At 29.2% G+C, this 11,811-nt stretch overlaps 1 protein-coding gene across 5 annotated transcripts in view; it reads right to left on the bottom strand.

The window, feature by feature from the left end:
• The window catches only part of LOC106470946 (translation initiation factor eIF-2B subunit delta-like), a 68,733-nt gene that overhangs the window by 6,787 nt on the left and 50,135 nt on the right, over nucleotides 1-11,811 (bottom strand). For all 5 annotated transcript variants that reach the window (XM_022399588.1, XM_022399589.1, XM_022399587.1 and 2 more), the window contains 3 exons: nucleotides 9,954-10,056; nucleotides 1,938-2,065; nucleotides 611-702 (listed from right to left, as the gene is read on the bottom strand). In XM_022399588.1, coding sequence (XP_022255296.1) covers nucleotides 611-702; nucleotides 1,938-2,065; nucleotides 9,954-10,056 — 323 coding nt within the window. The remainder of the gene's footprint in view (nucleotides 1-610; nucleotides 703-1,937; nucleotides 2,066-9,953; nucleotides 10,057-11,811) is intronic.

Genomic DNA, 11,811 nt, shown 5'->3' with positions numbered 1-11,811 from the left:
TGTCAATAAACAATGTTGTATATCATAAGTGTCGTAATTTTGTTTATTAGCAGAAGTGTTCATAATTAGGTAAGTAATGCACTGAGCCACCATAAGCTTCATTGAACCTCTGTCATGAAATATCATGAAACCCATGAAGAAAAATGGCTTTATAAAGCTGAGGAACCAGATCTTGTTTTGTGCAACTCATAACATACTTTGTGTGAGATTTTGGTATGGAGTATGGGTTTTACTCCTTCAGAGCTTGGAAACTAGCGTGAATTTGTCCACAGTGGCAATCAATTCAGATTCCAGATATAGGAAGGGGTTTAAATATCTATTGAGAATTTAATACAAAAGAGAGTACCAAAAAGATTTATTTGAGAATCAACTCACTAAACATGTCTCCCTGACTCACAGGCTAGAAGTTAAATAAAACATAAAAAGTTAATACATGAACTGAACACTTTGACCAATACTTTCGATTGTAGTATTATCTAAGTATTAAATTTTTCATATCTAAAACTTTAGCAAAAAAGAATAATATTGCTTCAGCTATAAGGGGACAAACAGTTTTAATAACTAAAATATATAAAACTCTTCATATATATATAAAAAAAATTAAACATACCATCAAGTCTAGGTCGAGCATCAACCACTACAACTCTAAAATTTTTTCCCTCATCATATGCATCACACAATGCACCCTTTACTGAAGAAGAACTGCAAGAAAGAAAAGTTAAAACGTTTTAGTTTTACACTTTGTTATTACAAAATAAATTGTTTATTTGAAAGCCATAAAACTACAAAAAGATTGTAGATTTGAATCACTAATATAGTTACAAAACTTTTATTAAAGAGAATGGAACTTTTAAGAAACAACAAAAATAGAAATATTAACCAGCAAAGGAAAACTTAAAATAATAATAATAAAAAAAAACAAAACTGAGTTACCTAAATGTTTAAATGTAAAATGAACGAAAAACAATTATTTTCTGCAGTAAGGTTTTATGAAGAAGCTAATCCAAGGTTTTCCATTCTAATATCAAGAAAGTATTATTTACACATCTATGGTACAAAAAGGATTAAGTTATTTTTGCTAAACTACGGACAAGTTTTGAATACCAATATCTCTTCCATAAACCAATATCCAGTTAAAAAAATATATATATTACTGCTCTAACCAATCTTAATAATATCTTAAATTGCACATATCATGCTGTGCTTCTCCACATTCATAAATCCATTTTCAGTTTTAAATTCACACTACCCTAGAAATATATCAAAAATACATACCTCTTTTACAAACAACCCATTCCATCCCCCCCTCACACTGTGACTGGAACAAAGGTTTCTCATTATCAACACTATTTACACCTTCCTCTTGACTATCATCACTAGGTGGAGAGCTAGCATCTTCTTGTCTCATTGTCTCTTCATCATCACACATTTGAACACCACTTGACTCACTTTCACTATCTTCTAAGCTATCTGAGTCAAGTACATCAAGCATATTTAGATACTAATTATGATTACTACTCACTGCTGTAGCGATGTGGGCACAGTCAGCACACAGTTGTCATACATTCCACTTAGGCATCTTATTGGCTACTGAAGGGCTGAGTGGAAAACATTGAGGGAAACTATATACCAACATTAGGTGGGATGTCAATAAACATTTTCCAACTCATTTTACTCCCATAAGTCACGAGCGATAATTGTGAATGACAATGAGAAACATTTGTTCCAGTCCCAGTGAAAAGGTTAAATGTGAATCAATCAGTTAGATAATTGCTTCTAACTTTTACTCCAAGTATTTAAAATGGAATAAAACCAAGATTAAATGAAAAACCTTGCAAACACAACTTTTTTTTAAAAAAAACCTTTAGTCTGCTACATGTGAACTAATAGAAAAAAGATTATTTTTGAGAGAAAATATTTAAAGAATTATTACTCACCAAGTATAGGTAAGAACTACATCATGGTTTCTTATATTTTCACCAGCATTTTGCGAAATAGCCTGTTTTGCAAGTTTAATCTCTTCTTTAATGAAGGTGTCTATTTGCTCACATAATCGTAGTTTAGCCTGAAAAAAAAAAATATTCAAGTTCTTAAATTACTCAAACACACATTAAAATGACACTGTAAAACTTAGCTGCTAATAAAAGAGTTAGACAAAATTTTCAATCTAATTCATTTATAATATAATGAATTATTTTATTCAGTGAGAAATCATGCTTCCAGAAGATTAGAAATATAACATTTAAGATATAATTTAAAAAAAAACAACACCAACAACAACAACAAAAAAAAAGACGAATAATAAAATTCACGGTAATGGTTACCTAACAGAACAACTTTTTAAGAAACTTTTTTATGAATGTTAAGTAAGCAGCTTCCTCAAAAGATATATCAAATCTTGGAAACATGCCATCCTTTTATTTAAAAAAAAAAAAACATACTTGTTTTCATTCAAAACAAAGACAAAATTTTCTAACATTAATGATTTTAGTATTCATTTATAAGCCTAGATTTTGCTACTGATTTCCAAATTCTAAAAGCCGCTTTAGCACATGGCCAAAGCATGGTATTAATTATCAATCCATGTTACTGACAGCTTTCACACAATTATTTCAACCTTATTCTAGATTTTCCAGCTTTCTAGACTGAGCTAAAGTTCAGCAGTAGAAAGTCCATGTTTTCAAAGGATATAGCTTTTCAAAACCCATGCTGATTTATAAAATGAACAGCCACATAAAAGTAATGACCATATCATTTGTCTTAGAAAGTTGGTCCATGACCACTTTTTCTTTTATGCTAAACTACAGTGTTGGGATAAGATTCCCTCTCAATTCTTTCCTTGGCAGCAAATGGTATTTAGACTCAACCAAGATTACAGTTCGAAAAAAAATGCATACCCTTAGCTATGTATCTCACTAATATCTCTATAACCTTTTTCTGTTTCACGTTCTCCTTATGTCACTTAACTTAGCTGCTTAAGACTCTTGTACACTTGATTGTATTTTCAGTGATTGTCATACAAGTGGTAAAATTGCAGTAGTGTTGCTCCTGGTAATTGATGAAGAAGGTGTAACTGTTGTTTCAACAGTGTCATTAGGTGATCCAGTTAATGTTATTGTTCTTAGTGCTTTTATGCAATTCTCTTTAGATAGTTTTGTATGTTTGTAGTATCACCACTAAAATTTAGCACTGCTTCACACTATACACACACATATTGATTATGGTTATATTCCAAATACCAATATGTTTACATACAGTAGATTTATTTTTATTACACAACAGTTAATCAGCACGATCACTCATTTGACCTGCCATTGTTAATTATTTTTGTTTTTTATGTACACGTCACTGTGACTGGGAGGTTAATGCACATGATTTCATTTTTATTAACAAACAGCCTATGCCTATTCATATAGAACATGGGTTAAAGTACATTAATGTGTTTCTATTGAATGTTACTTTTGTATGTACCCTTTAAAAAATATTTACCAGTACAGCAAGGATGCTGCATGACCAATCAATGGCAGTAAGGTTGAGAAAAAATAGAGGATTGTTATGGAAAAAGTAATTCATCTTTAAAACTATTGTTGTTAAAGAAAAGAGTATAGCATTGTTACAAAGAAATGGGACATCTGTTTTTAATACATTATTACTAAATTTCTTTAAAGTAATCTAATCATAAACACCTTAGGTGTGAAAAAATGGTGTGGCCATAAAAGGATTGAGCATGCAAATTATAGAAATAAAATGAAAATTGGCTGCCAAATTGGTAGCTACAATTATAGCATTGATAAGAATTTTACAGCAAATATTCACTCATTAGTTAGCCAGGTCATTTTTTTTCCAACTTGGAGCATGATGGTGGGTCAAACAAAATATGCAGCCTAACTGACTACTTCTCTTAAGTACATATTTAAAACCAATTGAAAGAGTACATTAAAAATTACATAAATCTGACAGTCAATTGTAATTTGAATGGAAATATTGATGTCTATTGAATAAGTCATTGCTCTGAACAGAAATGAGACTTTTTTAAACCAACATATAGTTTAGTTAGAAAACCTAATAAATTACTATGGTTTTATGTGTACCAGTATAGTAATTTAATACTTTTTTGATTTTCTAAAATGCATCTTTGAAATCTACAAAAATTGTCTTCCCTCTCCAGTTTAGAAAATAAATGAGGCTTATGGTGAAGCATACCATGTATGATGTGCGAGTACAAATCAAAACATCGCAAATACTAGAAACCATTGTTTTCTATACATTTTTTATTTATGTTATGTTTAAAAAAATTTAAATTAAGCATTTATGAGTGAATAGTATTAATATACACACAGGTTCATAAGCACTTCTTTCTCCTATACCACTAAATTCCAACCACTCCAGGAGAATAACTAACATCCATATACCTAATAAATTTAGTGGATTGGCCTGAACTTTGTACAGGGCCATATCATTAACATTTTCTTGTTAGTACTTTAGACAATTCTTTTTGGAACCACTGTACTATTAACAAGCCAGTAAATCCTCTCCCGCTGTGTTCTCAGAACCAGGATTATGAGAAACTTTGCAGGAAAGTTCTGGTAATTGTGCCACTAACAGTAAAATAAATATAGGAAAAAGATGTGAAAAGGTAAAAAGTAGAAACACTCAAGGGAAGTGCTTTGGGACTTTGTGTTCAATACTATAGAGGATAGAACAGTACTAATCAATTTATTTCACATTTTTTTCAATGTTTTTAAAGTTTTGTGGTGGTTACGAGGTCAGACAAATTGACAAACCCTGTATAAAGTTACGGGAGAGAAAATAACAGATACAATATAAAGTTATAAACATTAAAAACATTTGATATTTATTCAGAAGGTTCTAGAGATAACACACATGAAATTTGAAAATTTTCAGAAAAAGAAAAGTATTTCTAATCTTAACATGAAAAATCACTTTGCACTCTGACTCCACATATTCACAGACAAAATTTTAGTAGAAATACTTAATTAGAAATTCTGATTTTATTAAAAGCTTGAAAATTTTTGTGAAGATATCAAAATATGTTAAATAATTGTTATAGTATGGAAATTCCAATGGTCACTTTGGAGTCAAGTGGTTGGTGTAATCCACCAAGTCATTGGCAAAAAATTAAGAAAATAATTTGGCATGGTGTATATAAATCAACTACAATTGCTATTTGAGCAACTATGCATTAGAAAGAAGGTTTTCAGTCTATAACCTGTAGGACTTGTGGAAAGTAAATATGCTATAAGAATGAAAGGACAATAATGTATATTTGCCAAAAGAACAGATATGAAACTCATACAATTGAAAGTAACTTAATTCTTGATTTGATAGAATGCATGAAAAAGTTCATTATATTCTATGACCATTGTTGTACACAGATTTCATAAAATAAGAACACTAATATTTAACAATGCACAATAATTTATTGTACAAATTTAAAAGCAAAAATATACTATTCAAACTCTACAAGTTTTGGTTGAAAAAATTCGAACATCATCAGGAGACCAAAAGAAACACAGGAAGTTTCATTTTTATACAAGTACATGTATGTGTATAGTTTGCATGTGTACAGTACTCTCTACAGAATGGATTTCCAAAAGTTCACTTCTGTGGCACCTGGGCCTAAATCTCTATTCAAAATCATTTTATGTTTAGCAATTTCTAGAGATTCTCTTATGTTTAATTCATTTTTTAGCTTAATTTCTTTAAGTATTTGAACCATACCCTATTCAATGTTATGCACGAAAAAGGTTCTCTATTTTGACAATTGTGTGCATTGAGTATGATAATCTAAAAAACAAAACAAAAACCCTATCTTAATTTTTCCTAGCAACGTTATCATAAACAAAATATGTTTTTGGCATATTGTACAATGATAAATATATAAACATGTAATTAGGACAGAGAATCAGAGATGTGTGGAATTGGCATTTTGTTGATTCAAAATAATAAACTGTAGACTCACTTCACACTAGTATATTGGGTGTTAGAAAAATAATGACTAATCTTATACCATTGAAAACAAAAAAGGATCTGTTTGAAATTGGTGTGTAAACTGGTTAAATGTTTGTTCGATATTTTTATAATTATCTATACTTATAATAATAATAATAATACTATCCTAATTTTAAAATAATATTGATTTGCTAGTGATTCATGTGTATGCTTCTTTAGATCTGTTGTTTGATGCTCATTTTGAATGTCCTATGTCTAATAATTTTCTGTTATAAAACTTTTTGTTTCATCAAAGTTTAAAATCATCAGAAGAAAGGCATCCCAGGCATATAGATATTATTTAAAATTTTTTGTAGTACAACTTTCCCCATTTTTTGATTTAATCATACTACAGCAATTCTTGTCTAATTTTATATTCATGATAATCTCATTCTCTTCTATTTTTAACAAGTGAAAGTGATGCATGCTTTGAAGTTCACTCTCTTTGTACAGAAGAGATGTAACTAAAGTATCCATGTGCTTGATTGCCTGAATATAGTTGTGTATCTTGTGTTTACCACCTTGTGATTAATCACCTATGTATAGTTGTGTTTTTATAAAATCATAAATTGTTCTCAAGAACTAAGTGTTTGTAACTTATGTTAATTAGCACCTACTAGTGATCTCATTAGTTTGTTATATTTAGTACTGGCAATGACCTGCAAAACATTTGCAGTCAAATTAGTAGCTTTATTGCAACAGTACTTTTTATATTATTTTAGAAGTCCTGTTTTTATAGAAGACTTCTGATTGCAGCCACCAAAACATATAGGCCCACATTTCTTAGTCCTAACATTAGTTAAGTCTTTATTAAGTATGACCTTTATGCAATAGAGAGATAAATCAAGACTGTAACTTGTGTATGTTTTTCGCATTAGTTTAGTTTGGGGAACTTTACTTAATACTATCATTAAACAAACTTATAATGTTATTCTAAGACCTAATGTTAGACCTTTTTAAAAAACTTTGATAAGCTTTTAATATGTTGTTATACAAAATACCTACTACAGTATATTTACATCTATTGAAATGAAGTGTGCACACATGCACATTTAAATAGTAAAGTGTGCACAAATTTTCAGGACAGACAAAAACTGAGTGTTATTATAATAGATTTCTCTGACTTATAATTAATATCATGAAATATCACATTATTTAAACCAACATAGTGCTCCTCTAAGGGTATTTAGGGATATTTTCGAACAATTTTTATATCAATTTAATAAACTTTATAATTTAAACAAACTTAAAATGTTAAAAAACACACCAATAATTTCAGTCATAGGCTTATATTAGGTGCCAGTTTATCAAATTCTTCTTTCACTGTCAGAAAAAAATAAAATTTTCATCAAAACACTTTCAAGAATGCATGAAATTTGACCAACAAGTACTGATGTCTATAGATAGAAACATTTTAAAAAAATCAATGAAAGAATTTACAATAATTTCTTTTATGTTTAAAGTAACTAATTCACCTAGTGAGCTCTGATATTTCTTTATTTTAATTTTCTATCAGTATTGTTAGTCATATCTCGTATATGCTTGCATGTTTTCAAAAATAATTCTACTTATAACAATGAACGAAATTCAATAAACCGATCTCTGAAGTAAACCTATGGCAGAAACTAGTCATGCTTTTAAAACCTTTAATTTATGAGGTTCTTAAGGTAATAACGTTTATTAACTTTATTGAAGAAGCTGTTTGAAAATGTTGCAAAGTAGTGTGTTTATTTGAATCAATAAATATTCAGTAGTTTTAGTACAGTTGTCTTGGGGAAATTTGGAGGGAGAAACCCACCAGACAGGTTGTTAAAGATTCTGTACTACTTTGTGTGTATGATTCATTTTCATGTAATGAAATCCTCTGGCTTTTAATATCTTTTTTCCAGAAATTTGTAAGTCAATTCTAATTCAAAAATCATTAAGTGAAAACAATGCTTAAATTTTAATTCCTTCACAGCTCGGAGTTTTGCTTGTAAACAACACATTGGTCAATTTTTTAAAAAACATTTTCAGCCCATTCAAGGACAGAGCTAGCATCTTCCCAGTAAGGGAAGCTATACAAAAAAATTGAGGCTAGGTTCTACATATTGTAGGCAAAAATACTGAACCAGCTTCAACATTAAACACTGTTCATTGAGTGTGGGGACTACATTGGAGGATAAGGCACATTTTGGGGTAGATTCAGCCCCAAGAAGCTACCCTTACCACAGCCAATTTAGCAATTGCAAAAGACACAGCTTTAAACACAAATATAAAGAAAGTTTAAATATGATTGGATAGAGTAAGAATTAGGCTTTTCATATCACAGTGGAGTAAATATAGTGGTTTGGTGGGAAAGTTTCTAGTTGGAATGAAAGTGTTTGTGTGTTCAATTATATCTGTTTGAAGGCTACAAAAATTTTCTTAGATGACAAGTAAGCTTTAGTGAGTACATTAGGAGACTAAAAGATGTTCTAATGACTGAAATCCTTATTTATGAATGTTATTCTTATTTGTGTTTTTATGTTATTCAAACAAGGTACATTGATAACTTTTCATGGTTGTAGTTATCTAATTTATTTATGTAATCATTAAGTAGCCAGTTAATCATGTTTTAAATAAAAACATTATTACATTACCAGTGTCACTAAAATATAGATCAATGGAGGTTTACTGCATATTTTAAAAACAAAAAAATGGTGTCTGTGTGGTCCAAAAAGTGAATAGTGTAAATGTAAATGTTTTAAATAAAAACATTATTACTGTTACCAGTGACACCAAAATGCAGATCAATGGAGGTTTACAGCATACTTTAAAAACAAAAAATGGTGTCTGTGTGGTCCAAAAAGTAAATAATGTAAATGATCAGATTATCTTTAAAAGCATTTGACAAAAAGTTTTTGCCATTATTACTTTGTTTTTTAGTGAGAATAATCAGTAAGTTGAATTTAATTGATCAATAAGACCAGCAATTAGTCATTAAACAAATTCCACTAACTGCCCAACTCTAGTTCTATAATAACCGCTGTTTTTTTATTAAACCAAGTTGAAGGATACGAGATGATACTAAAATATTTTTTTGGGTAATAATTATTTTTAGAGAACTTCTGTATTTTTGTCAAGAAATCAACAACATTATTCTTCTTTTCAATAATATTTAACTGTAATTATAAAAAAATACATGAAAAATAATCAAATTAAGCAATATGTAAAACAATGTCATCTCTTACATCAATATTATTCTTCATAAGAATAGATTGGATTTGTGTGCTATACAAAGAGGGTTTGTAATTAAAAGAGCGAGACAAAGTTGTAAGTGTCTTCCATGTGTGTTGTAATGGTCACTAAATGAATGAATAAAAAAAAATGGTGTAATTCTCATTGTTTAAGATAGTTTAGATTAGAGATAAGTATTCAGCTGTCTAAATATGACTTTTCCAAGTATATATTTTTTCAAAACTTTTTTAATGGTTTAAGACTATGGGCCTCCAAGCCCTCTGCTTTATTGGGTGCATGCCCTAAGCAATGTGACACTGGTTATCTTTGGAGCATAATATAAATAAGCAATATGTAAAGTTAAAGCTTCACTATTGTTTAGCCCAAACAAGGTAAACATGAACAACAGACATCACTGTGTCCAGTTATTTAACCAACTCTCACTATGCCACATCCTTACATTAATAAATTATGTAGAACATATGCATGATATAAAGAAGTAAGCAAAGTTACTAAGGCTAATAATAATGATAATAAATTAATAATAAAAACCAAAATGGTAATATTTTGTTTACTTGGAGGGTCAGAATAATCTAGAACAGTAATAATCGGAAGCACCAATTTTCATTAGTTAATTGTTTTTATGATATTAATTATTTTGATTACTCAACTACTTTAAATGACCACTAATTGATGAAATTAATTATATCAATTAATTTGCCATCTCTGTTTTCTAAACATACCTCAGAATCATTTATATTGCTTGGCATCTTAGTGATGAATCGTGTTAGATGTTTCACAGCATTAGCCATACTTACAGCTACTGGTCGACACTGGTTAAGAAAGCTAAAGGGGTTACACAGAAACACAAATAGAGTAAACTGTCTAATGAGCAGAAAACATTACTGTACTTTCTTCACATAGAGTGAAACATTCAAACCGAGTTAATTGTTTTACTGTATGTAGCTTCTTGAGATATGACAAAGACATAATAAAAATTGTTTTTACATCTAAAAATATAAAAGGCTGTAATTAGTTTTTTAGAAGAGAAAACTATAAAATTATATCTATTTTTATTAAAAAATAATCTTGTCTACAAGGTACCTCAAACAAAATTGGTTGGGGACACATGAAGAGTGCCCTTAGGTAAAAAGACATATTCTAGCTTATTGTAACAATAGTAGAGATATGTAAAATTAGCTAATTTTCCCAACAAAAAAATGAAAATATAATACAACATTTGGGAAGTTTTTTGTAGATGACTTTTCTTTTGTAAATTTATATATCACAATTGTTCTAGAAAGCTTCAAAATGCTGAGAAAGTTTTACAAAAGTAATAATAATAACCAATTTAACAGAAATGACTCCATGCTTTGTCTACATCACTAAATAAAAAACTAACAACTGCATAAAATCATCAAGAAACACACAGAAAATAAAACTAATACATAAATCACAAATTCAGACAAACTATTTCAAACTGAAGTTTAGACTATATTTGCTTCATACGTATTTTCACACAAACCTTTAATACAACTTCAAGCATGTTTTTTAAAATATTGTAGTTACAAGTTGACAAAAAAGTTATTGTATTCTTAACAGTAAAAGATTATTTTTTTAATATGTTACACCACCCACAGCAAATATATACAAAACTATAGCTAGCACTTTCAATACTGCTTTATTTCACTTTAATGGCTGTAATGTTCTGAGTTAGATTTTTCGAATAAAATTCGCAAACATGTATAGACAAAGAAAATAATCAAACTCTACTTGCTTTGTTATAAGTGTGAAAAGCTTAACAGTTTCATGGACTCTCACACTAGCAGCCTTGTACAGAATATTATAACTAGCCTTCCATTGAAAAGTTTCTTATGATAAGTGTTAATCTCTGAAGAAATTTTCTGAGTTAAGAGTGATAAAAGATCACAGATGAAAATGTGCTACACACACATTAAAAAAAATTTAATCGCCATTGGTTAGATGTAGGATTTCAAATTGTAAGTATAAAAGTTAATAACATTCGTTACCTCCTTATAGGTAAAATAACAATTACTTCAGACTGAAGTTACGAAGAACCATTTAAAATTCTCCCACAATTTCTCTGGAAAACCATTCCACTCATTTAACTTGAACTACTGTTTTCAGACATTATTATAATGAAACTTGTTGAACAAAATTAATATCAGTGTCTTTCTGATTTTCTTGGTTTAATATGTTACACTGTACCATTTTCAAAATTTTAAGTAAATGCAGACTTTGAACATTTAATGCTTTTGTTAGAAAATATATATTCATTCATATACATTCATGATGTTAGGAAAATACACAATTTCAGAAAAATCAATTAAAGATAACAACACAAAAACATATAATCCAAGCACTTATGAAAACATTTTTCTTCATCAGAGGCAAATTTGACAAAAAAAAAAAAAGTCAACCATATGAAAGCACCTGGGTTATAGGGTTACATATACACGTCATTCTAATAACATACACATGTAAAAATTCATAAATGCATTAAATTGGTGGAGATTTAAAAAAACAATGAAAGTCTTCAAATAGTCCTTGGTTTTTAATTTTTGTCTCTACATTTGACTT

The sequence above is a fragment of the Limulus polyphemus genome, unplaced genomic scaffold (genome assembly GCF_000517525.1).
Source record: "Limulus polyphemus unplaced genomic scaffold, Limulus_polyphemus-2.1.2 Scaffold4312, whole genome shotgun sequence".
NCBI lineage: Eukaryota > Metazoa > Arthropoda > Merostomata > Xiphosura > Limulidae > Limulus > Limulus polyphemus.
The sequence above is the reverse complement of the archived record's forward strand: the minus strand, read 5'-3'. Positions and strand labels throughout refer to the sequence as shown.